Genomic DNA, 19,206 nt, shown 5'->3' on the forward strand with positions numbered 1-19,206 from the left:
TTCTTTTATAAGCCCCATTAATATCGATAGCTCCCCATTGAATTCCATTTTGTTCGCCAAGTTGTTTCCAAGGAGTCCCTCGCCTGTCAAATGGGAGGGGGACTCCATTACTCCCATAGGTCCGAGGCTTGCTTAGAATGTTCTTTGCTCGGTAAATTCATGAAGCAGGATGCTACCCTACTTACACATAGTCCAAGTGAGGATCTCTCCTCTAACGGGTTATGGACCACCGGTGAATTGTATAGTCCTAGCCGCCTGAGCACAAGGAGGGCCATGACTCAGAATTTGTCCGAGATGCCCACTCCCATTCCATAGCAACTGGCATCCCGACTCTCAGGACCATTTACTAGACTACTCAGCCGTTGCCCGTGGTTCACGAACTAGGACGTGACTACAGTAACCCACACCTATTCTCAAGTTCCAAGATATTAGTCTGCAAGCTTTCGGCACAATCTGCCATTAAGACCAAGTCGTCAACATAGGCCAGACTGCTTGCTACATTTCCATGTAACTGAATCCCTCCCTGCCACTTTATACCTTTCAGCACATTATCCATGTAAACTACGAACAGCAAAGGTGAAAGATTACAGCCTTGTCTAACCCCTGTAAGTACCCTGAACCAAGAACTCATTTTACCATATATTCTCACTGCAGTCCAATTGTCAACATAAATGCCTTTGATTGATTTTAATAATCTACCTTTAATTCAATAGTCCCCCAGTATGCCGAACATCTTTTCCCTCGGTACCCTGTCATATGCTTTCTCTAGATTTACGAAACATAAACATAACTGTCTATTCCTCTCGTTATGATCCTGACAGCCCCTCTGTGGTCTGAAAACACACTGGTTTTCATCCAACTTCCTCTCAAGCACTGAAAGCACTCTCCTTTCCAAGATGCCAGTGAATACTTTGCCTGGTATACTGATCAATGAGATACCTTGATAGTTGTTGCAATCCTTCCTGTTCTGTTGCTTATAGATAGGTGCAATTACTGCTTTTGTCCAATCTGAAGGTACATTACCAATGAAGCCATTTCATCCCTGCCTTCCCACTATACTTCACCATTTCAGGTCTAATTTCATCTATTCCCACTGCTTTATGACAATGGAGGTTATTTACCATCCTTTCCACTTCCTCAAGCGTAATTTCACCAACATAATTTTCTTCCTCCCCATGAGCTTGGTTGTTTGTGACAACCAGGAAGATTTCCTTTTACGTTGAGAATATTTTCAAAATATTCCCTCCAAGTGTCCAGTGATTCCCTGGGATCTATTATGAGTTCACCTGAATTACCCAAAACATTGTTCATTTCCTTTTTCCATCCCTTCCTAAGATCCTTTATTACTGTCCAGAAAGGTTTCCTTACTGCTTGACCTAGCCTTTCCAGGTTATTACCAAAATCTTCCCAAGACTTCTTTTTTGGATTCAACAACTATTTGTTTTGCTCTGTTTTATTCATCTACGTACAATTCCCTGTCTGCATTGGCCCTTGTTTGGAGCCATTTCTGATACTCCTTTTTACATTTACAAGCTGCTCTCACTTACTCATTCCACCAAGATGTTAGCTTTCCCCATCTTCACACACAGTTGTTCCTAGGCATTCCCTTGCTGTTTCTACTACAGCATCCCTGTATGCGACTGATTCTCTTTCTATATCCTGAACCTGCTTACTGTCAACTGTACAAAATTTCTCACTAATCATACTCATGTACTTCTGCCTAATTTCCTCATCCTGGAGACTTCCTATCCTTATTCGTTTGCAGACAGATTTCACTTTCTTCTATCCAAGGCCTAGAGATACTTAGTTCACTACAGATCAGATATTGGTCTGTATTATCAAAAAATCCCAAAAAACCCTGTACATTCCTAACAGACTTCCTGAATTTGAAGTCTGTTAAGATATAGTTTATTACAGATCTGGTACCCCTAGCCTTCCATGTGTAGCAGTGAATAGCCTTACGCTTGAAGAATGTATTTGTAACTGCTAAACCCATATTAGCACAGAAGTCCAGCAAACGCTTCCCATTCCCATTAGCTTCCATATCTTCCCCACATTTACAAATCACCCTTTCGTATCCTTCTGTTCTATTTCCAATTCTTGCATTAAAATCGCCCATTAGCACTATCCTATCCTTGTTGTTACCCTGATTACGATATCACCAATGCTTCATAAAACTTGTCAACTTCATCCTCGCCTGTACTCTCACATGGTGAATACACTGAGACTCTTGTTCTAATTCCTCTAAATGCCAAATCTACCCACATCATTCACTCATTTACATGTCTAACAGAAAGTATGTTGCGTGTAATAGTATTCCTAACACACAGTCCTACCCCATCCTCTACCCTTTTTGACACCTGTCAAGTGCACTTTGTAATCCCCTATCTCTTCCTCTGTATCTCCCCTTACCCAAATATCACTTAGACTCCTAGTACATCCAGATGCATCCTCTTTGCTGACTCAGCCATTTCTTCTTTCTTCCATAAGCCTTGCCTGTGATTTATTTACAATATCGGGTACGATGTTCAAATCACCCCATACTATCAGGCTCTCTCATGGCTGAAACCTGATAAGTGTCAGCAGCTACACATTTTAACAATGGTATTTAGAGTGTTATCTGAAAGTCAGCCACTGTATATTTCTTCTAAATGCACCTTTTAATCGTCATTTCGCAAATTAAATACACGCTCCAGATCCTTTCTTTCTATTCCAGTGCACTGCACAAATAAAATTAATAGATCATTTGTGGTGACTGGTGCCAGATTATGGAAATCCCTGCCAGCTCAGGTCAGAGAAACTAGCTCTTTACAAATATTTAAGGTCACCTGCCTAGACTACCTGCTGAGGACAGCTGACTGAATGATTGAAGTATGAATGTGGGTGTGCCTAAGGATTAGTCATTATTAAGAGTTTATATTATTAATTAGTTTTTATATTTAGTTAGTAATGTATTTAAATTTATTTTCAATTCTATTAATTTATGTAGTTTTAACTATTTTAAGTATCACAGTATTTTATTTAAGATTTTGATTAGGAAGGGGTTAAGTGTAAGAGAGGACATCGAGCCGTAACTTCGCTACTGTAAAAGAGGCATTAATACATAAATGAAACTTCTGATAGCCCCCCATCAAATTCCATTTTGCTTGCCAAGTTGTTTCCAAGGAGTCCCTTGCCTGTCAAATGAGAGTGGGACTCTGTTACTCCCATAGGTCCAAGGCTTGCTTAAAATGTTCCGAGCTTGGTAAATTCATGAAGCAGGATGCTACCCTACTTACACATAGTCCAAGCGAGGATCTCTCCTCTAACGGGTTAGGGACCACTGGTGGATTGTATAGTCCTAGCTGCCTGAGCACAAGGAGGGCCAAAACTCAGAATATGTCCAAGATGCCCTATCCCATTCCATAGGAACAGGTATCCCGACTCTGAGGACCACTTACTAGGCCATTCAGCCGTTGCCCATGGTTTACGAGCTACGACGTGACTACAGTAACCCACACCATGAACCATACGTACATAACAAAAAAATTTAAAATGAAGGGGCGTTTCACATATAGTCTACAGATTTTACATATAATCAATAGTGTAAGAAAAAATCAAAAAGAAAAAACAACTCTTCTGGTCTTCCTATAAACTCCAAGTTTATTCAATGATTTTTAAATGACATGAATATCGAAACCTGCTTCTGGATGGGTAGACTCTAAATATGAAGTTTGGCCAAGATATATTCAATAGTGCAAGAGGAAATTGAAAATAACTCTCCTGGTCTCCCTATAAAAATCCCGTCTATTCAGTGATTTTTAAATGATATGTATATCGAAATCTGCTCCGAGATGGGTACACTCTAAATATGAAATTTGGTTGAGATAAAATCAATAAACAGTGTACGAGAAAATTGAATGAAAGGAAAAGAAAAGCTCCTCAGGTCTTCATATAAACCCACTAATTCAGCGATTTTTAAATGATATGCATACCAAAACCTGCTCCTGGGTGAGTAGACTCTAAATATGACGTTTGGTTGCAGTATAATAAATAATGTAAAAGAAATTTGAAAAATACTCTTCTGGTCTTCCTACAAAACGGCTGTCTATTCGGTGATTCGTAAATGATATGCACATAAAAATCTACTGCAGAAAGAGTAGACACTACTGTGGTCGTCTAATGAGAAGTCGCGTGCATGCGGGGTAACGGGTGCGGAAGGTAAGCATGGCTGCTGCGCATGCGCTAATCTCAAATCTCAAGGCCTGACAAGAAACGTCGGTTCCGCCTGCGGTGATTCTTGTGAACTAAGGTGTTGCTGTGAAGTTTCAAATTGGTAGTGCAATTGCGCTTTAGTTACACATTTACTGTAAGTACTGTGTAATGAACAGTTTAATAATGAACACGCATCTCTTTCAGAGAGCTCGTACTGTTTATCACAACTAATGTTTGTAAATTAGTGTAGTATCTGTTACTCATGCTGTGCCTACAAGTTGCTGCGACTTCTCGTGAGACGCAGATAGTAAATAATATAAAGTTTGGTGGAGATAATCAATAGTGTAAGAGAAAATTGAGAGAAAAACAAAACAAAACTCTTCAGGTCTTCGCATAAACTAATTAAGAGATATAAACTTCATGTTGATTGGTCTGTTGTTGAACTGTGATTACATAGAAAATTAAAAGTTTTAGTTTTAACAGTTCCACCTTTTCAATACAAAATTATTGCAATGCAGTTTACGTTACAAATGAAACATTTATTTGATACTAGTTTCGACCTATGGGCAAGGTCATCATCAGGCAATAACACAAATTGCATAACATATCAAATGGAAAGAAAGAAGTTATGCAATACGTCCAACACACCACAGTGCAAGGTGAGTCACATATTATATTTTCATTACTTTTTATTATTTTTATTATTTTGTGCTATTTGATCACAACATTTTTCAAGCTAATTTGGCTGATATTATTATTATTATTATTATTATTATTATTATTATTATTATTATTATTTATCAGTCCCCTTGTTCCTGCATTGAACTGCGAATCTTCACCACCTACTTCATAGAAATAATTTGACCTTCATGCGCAACTTTCGACTTCAGTTTTTAAGGACATCAAACTAGAAGCTCTTTGAATGGCATCAATGTTAATGTTTCTACATTATTCATTGCAAGGTTATAACTTAAATTCTAAATGCCACTGCTACCATATAATGACTTATAGCTATCAGAACTTTGTAACGAATGATACGCAAGGTTTAAGAACCTTCAGCATCCAGATTAATCAACTTGAATCGTCCTTCAACGGCAGCTAAGTGCCTTATTTTTAATGCATTTTATGCATAATTTAAAACTTTTATCACCACTGTGACTACTTTTCATCTTCAACTTTTAACTTTATAGCATCAAACCGCAATATTTTTATGGCATATGTACGTTGTTTATGGACCATTTGATATATTGTGCAATTTGTGTTATTGGCTGATGATGACCTTGACCTTAGGTTGAAACTCGTACCAAATAAATGTTTCATTTGTAACATAAACCCCATTGCAAAAATTTTGTATTGAAAAGGTGGAACTGTTCAACTAAAACTTTAAATTTTCATATAAACTCCAAGTCTATTCAGTGACTTTTAAATAATATGCATATTGAAACCTGCTCCTGGATGAGTAGACTCTAAATATGACGTTTGGTGGAAATCTATACAGCCTTTTAACTGTGATGGTGGAACGAACGAACGAACGAACAAACAAACAAACAAACACACAAACAAACAAACAGACTAAATAAAGTATTGATTACGTGGAAGCTTCTTATCCTTATATTTGTGAGAAACAAACAGACACGAAAGCTAAAAACTACCGATACGATCTTGAGTTGACCTAAAATAGAGAAATATATCAAAACATGGCAAAATAAACGACATTACAGACAGTGTTCTTCATTCACATCTTGCTTCCAAACCAGAGTTACAAAACAATTTTTTTAGTACAAACATAATTATTTCAGAAATATCCTCCAATCCAAGATATTTCACATACTGCAAAAGTGAAGTGAGAGTATATTTAAAAGAAAATTTGAGTAAAAAATTACCAATACTGATTGTGGAAAATAATGAATGTGTTTTATGCAAGGGATAATCTAGTGTATGTAAAACCTGTTAAAGAAACTCGTACTCACTTAAATTCCAACTTCACTTTTAAGCTGTCCCAACCAAAGAAGGGAACAGAGTAGGTAATTGCCCACATTGGAAATTTTCCATCACAATCAAAATATGGGGTTGTCCAATGTCCATGATCAATATTAGCTGCTCTGTAAAAGAAAATCAACAGATATCAGATCAGAAATTGTTGAGGCCTTAGTAATAAAAAAAAATTGCTGATAGGAAAGAGGGTGATTTTAAGGTGCCATGGTATAATTTTTCAACTTAATCATTCACATTTTTAAGTTCTTGTTTGATATTTTCCTATTTCCTTAAAAGTGTATAATAAGCGTATTATGAGAAATAATTGTCCAAGCATATCGCGAGAAGTAACTCTCCACCTCCAGGAATCTCTGCATTTGTGTAAAATTAGATTACAATCAGAACGCAGTAGTGAAATGAATTCCTGCTGATCTATAATGTTCATTTATAGCAATTAGGCATCAAATTTATATGCAATGCCCAATTTGTTTGCTGGACTGAAAAGGGTCAGGAAAAGCATTTCAAACTGTAATTAACTTTACAGTTGGTTTTACGTCGTACCGACACAGATAGGTTTTATGGCGACGACGGGACAGGAAAGGGCTAGGAGTGGGATGGAAGTGGCTGTGGCCTTAATTAAGGTACATCCCCAGCATTTGCCTGGTCTGAAAACGGGAAATCATGAAAAACCACCTTCAGGGCTGCTGACAGTGGGATTCAAACCCACACTATCCCCCAAATGCAAGCTCAGAGCTGTGCATCCCTAACCACACGGCCAACTCACTTGGTCTGTAACTAATAGAATTGTGAGCTACAGTTGAACCTGACTTATACGTATATCAAGGGGAAGAGAAAAAACTACTTGTAACTCAGAATTACTTAGAAATCAGACTTACGCAATACATCACATATTTACTGAAAAACCAATGGAATAGACCTACATGTGTAAATCCTCGCAAATAATAAATACATTAAGACAGAAAATATTATTTTGAACTTGGCTCGACCTTAAAGAAATCAGATAGTTTGGCTTGTTTCACTTTTCTTGCATTAAGAATATAAACCTCCTTTAGCAAACTTGGTAATGCATTCAAAGCATTTTCACTTCAACTTTTCGCACTGATGTAACGCCTACACACTTCGATTGCACTTTAACACTTCACTCAGTTCAGGTGTTAAGATTCAAGTCGTTATCTCCATCTCCAATGTCACTATCGCTTGTAGCTGGTCCATCACCGCCGCGTTGTTGGCAGACATCAGCAATAATGTCTTCATCCGGTAGTTCTCCACATACAGCCAGATTGTCATCGAAATGCACAAAAGGATCGAATTGTATTTTTTATACACCCACCGGTAGCGTTAGCTCATTACCAGACAAAACTTCGTCCCCATAATCACATCATAATTAGAGGCAGCCTCTTCTCGTAAGACACCAGTTTTGCAGGAACGGTTGCCGATTGTAGAGGATGACACCTGCTTCCAGGCAGCCGAAATAAAGTTCATGGCTTGTAGCAAATTAATGGAGAGAGGTTCATTTCCTGCATCACTCAGTGTTATAAAATGTAGAACCAGCATTTTTCTATAATGCACTTTGAAATTTACAATGATGCCCAAATCAAGCGGTTGTAGAACGCTGGTACAGTTAGGAGGGAAAAATTCCATTCGGACATTCTCCAGAACGATTTGAGGTGGATGTACTGCACATCGATCCATAAGATGAAGGATCTGCTTTGGTTTCTTTTTCATTTTAATGTCCAGTTTTTTCAACCACTGTTCCATGGGATTGAACTTCCTTAGGTTTTGTTTTCGCACCCTTAAAACACCTTGGATTCTTCGATTTTCTTATCACGAGTGGAGAAGTTTGTCAGATCCACCTGCATCGGTGGCGAGAAGTACTGTTACACGAATTTTACTTTTCTTCCTTCCGTGGCATGAGTCACCTTTTTTAGTTAATGTCTTATTAGGAAGGAGATTGTAGAATAGGCTGGTCTCATCACAGTTGTAGATGTTTGGAGGCTGATAATCGCTTACAATACCCGGCAGAACCTCCTCTTTCCAGTGTTGCACCGTGACGTCGTCTGCAGATTTTGAATCACCGCAAATTGTTCTCCCTGTAATTCCATGATGATATTTAAATCCTTGCAACCATCCCGATGAAGCCTTGAAAGCAGCAGTGATACTCATCATTTTAGCTAAATCTATCGCCTTTGCCTTCAGCATGTCTGCACTAATTAGTAAAGCTGCAGCCCGCTTTTGCTGGAACCATGTGAAAAGTGCTTTCTCCAAATCTACGTACCATCCTTCTTGCTGACGGCTGCGCTTTGCTGATTTCGAACCCAGTTTTAAGAACTCATCCAAAATAGGGTTTCTTTTACTGATGACTGTACATAGCGTGGTATAAGCAATGCCTAAGTCTGAAGCGATTTCAGTTTTCGTTTTGTGTGTATTAGCGTCCACTTCTCGTATAACTTTTCCCTTTTCTGTTCTCCATGGCTAATCAAAAGCAACTACTGTTCAACAGTAAACACCAGATACTGGCATCGTGGACATTTTATTCTCCGTTGTTCCCACAAAAGAAATTCTCATATTCAAACAAATATACTGTTTACTTTTGTTTACGCACCGAAACCGCCCATTTTGCTTACAATGTACCTTAATCTTTGGCGGCGTGTTAAAAACGACGAAGGTAGAGGAGGAGCGAATGGGGCTCGTCTTTGTTAAGCCGCCAATAAGTAAGGGTCAACAATGTGACTCAGCGAAACTCTCGGTTCTGTTTCAGCACCGAAACCCGATCGCTCTATTTCCGCCTACGCCGACAAAGAGGGAACTTCGTAAATACTGTAGTTTATTTTTAAAAAGCACATTCTCATTGCAATTACGCAAAACTCAGTTATATTTCACTGGCACTTAATACGTATAACAGCGAATTACGTATAAACGGATTACGAATAAATAAGATTTAATTAACACACTTTTAAATTATATTTTGCCGGGACCTAAAGGAAATTACGTACAAATACGAATTACGTAGAACAGAGTTACGTATAAAGCAGGTTTAACTGTATATACTTACATACAGTATATTGGAGATTGGTGCATATACTTGGACTTTATATCCAAATTGTTATGAACATAATATGAGACATTTGCTCTGAACAAGTATTATTTTGAAGGAAAAAAGCTGTGAAAGAACATAGCACATGCTGATTCCTATCTACACTTAACAGAATCCACTAATTGGTGGATTAGAAGTTTTCATAATTTAGAGCATGATATATGAAGGCTATAAATAAAGTAGTGGAAATACTGATAGAATGCAATATTTAATGAACAAGTACAACTGTATTACATTCACCTTTTGCCAAATATCGGGAAGCTGTTGGGGGGGGGCATTGGCAAGGCGTTCTCTGTTGATGACAGCGATGTAGTGGGGTACATGTGCGCATTTCCTATGTTTGTTACGACACAACAATATTCCTGTGCCTTTACAATTAAAACATACTGCACCGTATACTGTACATAGTAATAAACATACCGTATTTGGGTGATATTTTAATATGAATATTAACTGTTGATCTTAGTCACTGGTTGATAATAAGCAATATTTTATTCTTTATTCTAACTAAATTTGAAATAAAAATAAATGATGGCCATTTTCTATCACAGTTGGAAATAAATTTACACATCGTATATAGTAAATAAATACACATTTTTTCTTTGCACTAACATACTTTCATGGTTCATGTTTGTGGGTTACTGTAGTCACGTCCTAGTTCGTGAACCATGGGCAACGGCTGAGTGGCCTAGTAAGTGATCCTGAGAGTCGGGATACCAGTTGCTATGGAATGGGAATGGGCATCTCGGACATATTCTGAGTCGTGGCCCTCCTTGTGCTCAGGCGGCTAGGACGTCACCGGTGGTCCATAACCCGTTAGAGGAGAGATCCTCACTTGGACTATGTGCAAGTAGGGCAGCATCCTGCTTCATGAATTTACCGAGCTCAGCACACTTTAAGCAAGCCCCGGGGACCTATGGGAATAATGGAGTCCCACTCCCATTTGACAGGCGAGGGACTCCTTGGAAACAACTTGGCGAAATGGAATTCGATGGGGAGCTATCAATATTAATGGGGCTTATGGAAGAAAGAAGGTAGAACTGGCTGAGTCAGCAAAGAGGATGCATCTGGATGTGCTAGGAGTAAGTGATATTCGGGTAAAGGGAGATAATGAGGAAGAGATAGGAGATTATAAAGTGTATTTGACGGGTGTTAGAAAGGGAAGGGCAGAGTCTGGGGTAGAGCTCTTTATCAGGAATACCATTGCACGCAACATAGTTTCTGTTAGGCACGTAAATGAGCGAATGATGTGGGTAATTTGTCAGTGGGAGGAATTAGGACAAGAATTGTGTCCGTGTATTCACCATGTGAGGGTGCAGATGAGGATGAAGTTGACAAGTTTTATGAAACATTGACTGACACCGTGGTCAGGGTCAACAGCAAGGATAGAATAGTGCTAATGGGCGATTTCAATGCGAAAGTTGGGAATAGAACTGAAGGATACGAAAGGGTGATTGGTAAATGTGGGGAAGATATGGAAGCTAATGGGAATGGGAAGCGTTTGCTGGACTTCTGTACTAGTATGGGTTTAGCTGCTACGAATACATCCTTCAAGCATAAAGCTATTCACCGCTACACATGGGAGGCTAGGGGTACCAGATCCATAATAGACTATATCTTAACAGACTTTGAATTCCGGAAATCTGTTAGGAATGTAGGAGTTTTTTGTGGATTTTTTGATGATACAGACCACTATCTGATCTGTAGTGAACTAAGTATCTCTAGGCCTAGGGTAGAGAAAGTAAAATCTGTCTGCAAACGAATAAGGGTAGAAAATCTCCAGGACGAGGAAATTAGACAGAAGTACATGGATATGATTAGTGAGAAGTTTCAAACAGTAGACAGTAAGCAGGTTCAGGATATAGAAAGTGAATGGGTGGGATACAGGGATGCTGTAGTAGAAATAGCAAGGGAATGCCTAGGAACAACTGTGTGTAAAGAGGGGAAAAGGCGAACATCTTGGTGGAATGATGAAGTGAGAGCAGCCTGTAAACGTAAAAAGAAGGCTTATCAGAAATGGCTCCAAACAAGGGCCGAGGCAGACAGGGCTTTGTACGTAGATGAAAGAAACAGAGCGAAACAAATAGTTGTTGAATCCAAAAAGAAGTCGTGGGAAGATTTTGGTAATAACCTGGAAAGGCTAGGTCAAGCAGCAGGGAAACCTTTCTGGACAGTAATAATCTTAGGAAGGGAGGGGAAAAAGGAAATGAACAGTGTTTTGAGTAATTCAGGTGAACTGATAGTAGATCCCAGGGAATCACTGGAGAGGTGGAGGGAATATTTTGAACATCTTCTCTATGTAAAAGGAAATCATCCTGGTGGTGTTGCAAACAGCCAAGCTCATGGGGAGGAGGAAAATGATGTTGGTGAAATTATGCTTGAGAAAGTGGAAAGGATGGTAAATAAACTCCATTGTCATAAAGCAGCAGGAATAGATGAAATTAGACCTGAAATGGTGAAGTATAGTGGGAAGGCAGGGATGAAATGGCTTCATAGAGTAGTAAAATTAGCGTGGAGTGTTGGTAAGGTACCTTCAGATTGGACACAAGCAGTAATTGCACCTATCTATAAGCAAGGGAACAGGAAGGATTGCAGCAACTATCAAGGTATCTCATTGATTAGTATACCAGACAATGTATTCACTGGCATCTTGGAAGGGAGGGTGCGATCAGTCGTTGAGAGGAAGTTGGATGAAAACCAGTGTGGTTTCAGACCACAGAGAGGCTGTCAGGATCAGATTTTCAGTATGCGCCAGGTAATTGAAAAATGCTACGAGAGGAATAGGCAGTTGTGTTTATGTTTCGTAGATCTAGAGAAAGCATATGACAGGGTACCGAGGGAAAAGATGTTCGCTATACTGGGGGACTATGGAATTAAAGGTAGATTATTAAAATCAATCAAAGGCATTTATGTTGACAATTGGGCTTCAGTGAGAATTGATGGTAGAATGAGTTCTTGGTTCAGGGTACTTACTGGAGTTAGACAAGGCTGTAATCTTTCACCTTTGCTGTTCGTAGTTTACATGGATCATCTGCTGAAAGGTATAAAATGGCAGGGAGGGATTCGGTTAGTGGAAATGGAGTAAGCAGTTTGGCCTATGCTGACAACTTGGTCTTAATGGCGGACTGTGCCGAAAGCCTGCAGTCTAATATCTTGGAACTTGAAAATAGGTGCAATGAGTATGGTATGAAAATAAGCCTCTCGAAGACTAAATTGATGTCAGTAGGTAAGAAATTCAACAGAACTGAATGTCAGATTGGTGATACAAAGCTAGAACAGGTCGATAATTCTTTACATCGGTCTGTTTTCAGACCAACTTTGCTTTACGGGAGCGAAAGCTGGGTGGACTCAGGATATCTTATTCATAAGTTAGAAGTAACAGACATGAAAGTAGCAAGAATGATTGCTGGTACAAACAGGTGGGAACAATGGCAGGAGGGTACTCGGAATGAGGAGGTAAAGGCTAATTTAGGAATGAACGCGATGGATGAAGCTGTACGCATAAACCGGCTTCAGTGGTGGGGTCATGTGAGGCGAATGGAGGAGGATAGGTTACCTAGGAGAATAATGGACTCTGTTATGGAGGGTAAGAGAAGTAGAGGGAGACCAAGACGACGATGGTTAGACTCGGTTTCTAACGATTTAAAGATAAGAGGTAAAGAACTAAATGAGGCCAGAACACTAGTTGCAAATCGGGGATTGTGGCGACGTTTAGTAAATTCTCAGAGGCTTGCAGACTGAACGCTGAAAGGCACAACAGTCTATAATGATAATGTATGTATGTATATAACATACTTTCCTTCATGCTTTTATGAGTTTTTTTGAGAGGGGGCGGGGGAGGGGGTCACTTCATGAATTACAAAGCAGCAGGAGAGAATCAACTAGTTGCAGAACTATGGAAGAATGCAGATGAACAAACCATTCGGAATTTATATAAACATTTCACAGATATTAGGAATACTGAGCAAATGCCTGAAGAATCAATCACAGCGATAATCCACCCATTGCACAAAAAACGGTGATAGATCAGATCCAAATAATTATGGAGGATATCTCTGCTGGATATCACAAATAAGATTTTCTCTACGATTATTTACACAAGAATTTAGAAATAACTTGACCGCAAACTTGGAGGATTTCGTTCAGGAAGAAGTTACCCAGATAAAAACATCAGTTTAAAGTGGATCATGAAAAACCAAAGAGTTAGGAACGAGAGTGCAGTCATCACTTACGTTGAGTTTAAAAAGGCATATGAAAGTGAGTTATTATTGAATATCCTTAACAAATTTGGTTTACATCAAAAACTTATTAGCCTTATCGGAATCACCCTTAAACTAAATCCAAAATTAAATTCATACATGCATTCTTTGAACCTTTTGAAATTAAAACTGGACTTCGATAGGGGATGGACTCTCACCATTACTGTTTAACTGTGCTTTGGAGAAAGTAATACGAGAATGGAATAAGACATGTCAACCAAACATCAAGATTGGCAAAAATATTAAACTTAACTGCTCAGCATTTGCAGATGATCTTGCACTACTTGCAAATAATATAGAAGAATCTAAATTTCAAATAGAAGGACTTAAAAATAGCAAAAATATTTGGATTACAAATTTCATTTGAAAAAACAAAAAATAATGCCAAACTTTAAAGTTAAAGTTGAAGTACCAGTTATTCTACTAAGCAATACCAAACATATTAAGAGTGTAAATAAATTTAAATATCTTGGTGAAATTGTAACCTGGAACTCCAATGAGACAGCATCACTAGAAGACAGAACATTTAAATTAAACAAACACAACAATTTACTTGGTCAACATACAAGAAGAAAATCTCTCGATGAATGCCAAATTTCACCATTATTATTCCGTCATTAAGCCTGGAGTGACGCGAGTGAAACACTATTCAAAATGAACACCAAACCAACAACAGATAGACTGCAGAAGGTTGACAGAAGGATTATCAGAACAATCATTAATAAAAAGCACCAGGTAGATGCATCAAAATCTACGCTGAGCCTTTTAGACAGTATTCACCATAGTGGAGTTAGGCTGGCAACGGGAGCTTTCCGTACTAGCCCCATTCCTAGCCTACTCGCTGAAGCGGGAGTTCCACCTTTACAGATAAGGAGGCAGCAGTTACTCTTCATGTACGTTGGCAAAATTTGTGAAATGTCGCTATATCCAGGCTATCAATGCATCTAGTACCCAATACCACACGAGGTATCAAGACTGGCTGAATGCCACACGGCTGATTGGGTTTCGAATTGATAACTTGTGTCGTGATTTGAATATCAACATCGGTAGTTGCCTCGAACAGACTTTTAGCGAGGTACCTCTGTGGTTAGTTCCGCGACCGGAAATACATCTAGATCTACTCCGTGTACCCAAGTTGAACACGGATTCCTCCGTTTAACAGAGGTATTTCCAGGATTTCGTTCACCAATATTCGGCCACGAAACATCTTCACGGATGGGTCTAAAATCGGAGAAAATGTTGGTTGCTCTTTCATCACCGATGATATGAGAACGAAGGTCCTTCCTAGTGTATGTGGTGTGTACACTGTGGAGCTTTACACCATCTTAGAGGCTCTGCAGTTTGCACTGCATGACGAAAGAAGCCACTTTCTTATGTGTACCGACTCATCAATCTCTCTGCAGTCTATTGAAGCCTGTTTCTCGCAACACCCACTGGTGCAGCAGACTCATGACCTTCTAGCTAGGTTAAGTGATAATAATGTTATTTGCTTTACGTCCCACTAACTACTTTTTAAGGTCTTCGGAGACGCCGAGGTGCCGGAATTTAGTCCCGCAGGAGTTCTTTAACGTGCCAGTAAATCTACCGACACGGGGCTGTCATATCTGAGCACCTTCAAATACCACCGGACTGAGCCAGGACCGAACCTGCCAAGTTGGGGTTAGAAGGCCAGCGCCTTAACCGTCTGAGCCACTCAGCCCGGCAGGTTAAGTGATGCTGGCACCAGAATCACTTTCGCATGACTTCCAAGCCACGTTGGGATTGCATGAAACGAACTTGCGGATGAAGCTGCAAAGGATGCGGTACTTTAACCTCCAAGACCTGTCAATGTACCTGCTAAAGATATTTGTTCTTAACTACGTCAAACCATATTGGCGTCCCGGGAATTGGAGTGGCTAGCTATCCGAACTCCAAACAAGCTGAGATCAATTAAGAAGACAACTACCGTGTGCCGGTCTTCTTTCCGACCTTCACGGAGAGAGGCCATAGTATTGTGTAGGCTGAGGATAGGTCATTTACGATCTACACACTCTTATCTCCTCAAGAGGGAAGACCCCCCAGTGTGTTCTTGTAGTGCCGACTTCACCGTGGCCAACATCCTCATAGAGTGCGCCGATCTCTCTGGCCTAAGACGGAGCCTCGGCCTGCAGGAAACACTTGAATGCATACTAGCCGATGACGCGACTACTGTCGATCTCGTCATCCGCTTTATGTGCTACAGTGGATTAATCAAGGGTATATAAATTACAAGTGTACTGTTATTCAGGGAACGCACGTTCCCTTTCGATTCGTTGGTAATTTTTTGGCCTAATTCAATAAAGTTTTGTATTATTTTGTACTGCGTTTCCAAATTCCTTTGTTGAATAAATAGTTTTGTTTTTATTTTAAATTTCCTTTCCACTAATTTGTTCAGAGAGGATGATTACCTCGTTGTACTTCCTCTTAAAACAACAATCACCACCACCACCTCCAGGTAGATAGACAATGGAGATTGTTGCCTAATGCAGTGGTATACTGGGAAAGCGATTCAATAAAAGACACAATGGGAAAAAGAAGAATTGCCTTCTTCTGTCATATATCAAGATTAGATGAAACCAGGCTATTCAAAACAACTGTTTAACGAGTTTTGGAAAAGTAAAGAAAGAGAAAAAATTGGTACAAAGAAGTCCAAGATATTTAGAAGAGTTGAATATTACAATTCGATAAATTGCAAATAGAGAAGAGAAAAGGATTCTGAAGGACAAACATAAGAAAAACTAAAAACAATGTCATATCTGATGAAAAAAGGACAGCCACGTTGGAAAGAATGAAGAGGTTTTGGGAGAGGAAGATGATGAAAAGCTAAATTCCCAGTTAATTCTTTGAAGACATATGTGTAGGGTCTCTCATATAAACCCAGACCGAACACACGATGTTTGTACCCTGCGCTACGGCAGCTGCAGTATGGGAGGCACGCACATAGTTATTGACCTTGTGAGAAGCGTACACGTGTTTAACCTAACATCAATAGCCAGCCTGAATCTCAGCTGTTAACATGGTGAGACAGTTATCACTGCAACACCGTATTTTCATATGTAAACATTATTTCAAGTACAAGTCGGCTCGACAGATACGCAGTGTATTTGTTCAGTAATTTCCTGATGAAGTACCACTTTCATGAGCACAGATTCACATAATTGTAAATAAATCTGAAACTACTGGCTCAGTGTTCAATAAAAAACATGCACCAAACACAAACAGTTTTAACAGAGGAAAAGCTAGATGATACTGGTGCGAATCTTAAACGGTCAGCAAATAAATCACTCACAAAATTAGCACAACAAATAAGGGTTTCTGTTTCTTCTGCACACAGAGCTACAAAGCTGTTACAAATCAAACCATACAGGTTTATAAGGGCCCATCATTTAAAACCTGCTGATTCGGCTACGAGAGTGAGATATAGTGAGTGGTACCTTACCTCATTGAATGATCGTTTGTTTGACCCACAGCTTGTGTTCTTTTCAGATGAGACCTGGTTTCATCTTAATGGACGTGTGCAGAAAATCCTACTGGTGTTTGTGAAGTCCCTCATTATGATAGGAAGATTGGCGTTTGGTGTGGTGTTAGTGCAATATTAATAATTGGGCCTATTTTTTTTTAGACGACAGTAGGTGACAAGATGATATTTTGACGCCATTCTTACATCAGTTAATGGAAGAAGAATCGTGTGGTTAGTTTCAACAACATCCAGCCCTGCTCGTAAAGCAGAAGATTGCCTTCTTACAACCTCACAAGTGTTTGCAGACTGAGTGATCAGTGTTGGTCTATTTCCCCCTCGTTCTCCCGATCTAATATAGTGTGCTTTTTACTTGTGGGGTAAAATGAAAGAAAAAGTGTATCGAACAAATCCTCACACATTGGAGGAACTGGAAGAAAACATTATGAATGAAATCAGAAACATTACAGTGGCAGAACTCACTTGCGTCAGCCAGAATGTGGTTACCAGATACAATGCCTGTGTAACCCAGGAAGGACGACACTTCCAGCATATTTTATAAGGTAAGATTACTTATGAGATTGTATACACACTTAAAGCAGGACAGCCATGCGCGACATAAGTTCAGCTGAGGCAGCTGCTGTAGCGCAGAGTACAAACAATGTGCATTTGGTCTGAGTTTATATGAGAGACCCTGTATATGGTTTGATTTAAGTGCTCTAATGTAGGCGTAAAATATGTAAATAATAACAATAATAATAACGGACTGAGCCTCCGTGGCTCAGATGACAGCACGTCGGCCTCTCACCGCTGGATACCGTGGTTCAAATCCCGGTCACTCCATGTGAGATTTGTGCTGGACAAAGCGGAGGCGGGACAGGCTTTTCTCCGGGTACTCCGGTTTTCCCTGTCATCTTTCATTCCACAACACTCTCTATTCTCATTTCATAGCATCTATCAGTCATTAATAAAATCACTTTGGGAGTGGCGACCCCATCGTACTAATAGCCTATATATGATTCATTCATTTCATTCCTGACCCGGTCAATGACTGGAAAACAGGTTGTAGGTTTTCATTTTCAATAATAATGGACTATAATTCTGCAAAGGCTGATGAAATCGCCAGAGCGCGATGTAACAGAAAGTTAGCAGTGAACACGCTAGCTGGTGGGGAGTGTAGAATAACATCCATGGTATTCCCAGGGTATCTTAACTTGGGAGTGTGAGTTGGTGACCACAGGACCCTTAGCTGAGTCACAGTATTGCTTCAATTTATTTGTGCCATGGTCTTCACTTTCATCTATCCTGTCCGACTTCCCTTACTGAACTCTCGTTCTTTTCCGACCCAAATGGTACTATTATCTGCGCACCTTTTCTGGATATATTTACACCCTAGTGCTGAATTGGTCGACGTCAGCAATCTTCGAGATTCGTACTGGCAACCTTTGAAACACAAACTATGAATCGCTTATGCATCGCTGTGCGACATCTGGCGTACACTTTACGTACTGGTACTGTTGTTATTTACACAGCAAAGCCAAACTATAGAATTCACTCCAGGAATAAGATTCGCATCGAGAAATGTTATATAATGTTATATAATGTGTGTGAAACACAGTTGTTGGCTTAAGATAACAAAGGTTTAGCAAAATTCATATCGATCGATCATATTATTGATTCAATTCAGATTTCATTTTCATTCAGTTGGCAGTACTACTGGTACAGCAAGAGCTCCCTCCTTACTCCTCACCCCGGACGGAAATATATCGATAAAAAGTGCGCAGGTAGTAAGTTTCTGATGCCAAGGAATCTCAGCCCTTTGCTTTCTTCTACCGATACCTTCATTCTTTGAAGTGTCAGACCCCTTTCATTTTCCCCCTAATTAATGTTCATAGAGGATGGTTGCCCAGTTGTTCCTCCTCTTAAAACAATAATTCCAACAACGACTGCCCTTCTAGATGGACTAACAAGAAGAAAACTACAACATGAGGTGTACTTCATTAATATAACATTTGAACAATTATTAAAAGAGTGGAGACAGCTTTTAACATAAATCACATTACACTTCTTAATAATGTTAATCAATTCATAAAAAATACAATTAAGAGTGTGACTTGATAGAATCTGATCATGTTCTTTCAAAAACACAACATGCCATTCTATTTTTAATTAAATTCTCTTTCAGGTAT

The 19,206-nt window shown here is 39.4% G+C and overlaps 1 protein-coding gene across 1 annotated transcript in view; it reads right to left on the reverse strand.

Annotated features, from left to right (window-relative positions):
* Window positions 1–19,206, reverse strand: part of LOC136858297 (uncharacterized) — a 285,771-nt gene that overhangs the window by 88,160 nt on the left and 178,405 nt on the right. Inside the window, exon 11 of the mRNA XM_067137726.2 lies at window positions 6,165–6,296. Within this exon, the coding sequence (XP_066993827.2) occupies window positions 6,165–6,296 (132 nt within the window). The remainder of the gene's footprint in view (window positions 1–6,164; window positions 6,297–19,206) is intronic.

The sequence above is a fragment of the Anabrus simplex genome, chromosome 1 (genome assembly GCF_040414725.1).
Source record: "Anabrus simplex isolate iqAnaSimp1 chromosome 1, ASM4041472v1, whole genome shotgun sequence".
Classification (NCBI taxonomy): Eukaryota; Metazoa; Arthropoda; class Insecta; order Orthoptera; family Tettigoniidae; genus Anabrus; species Anabrus simplex.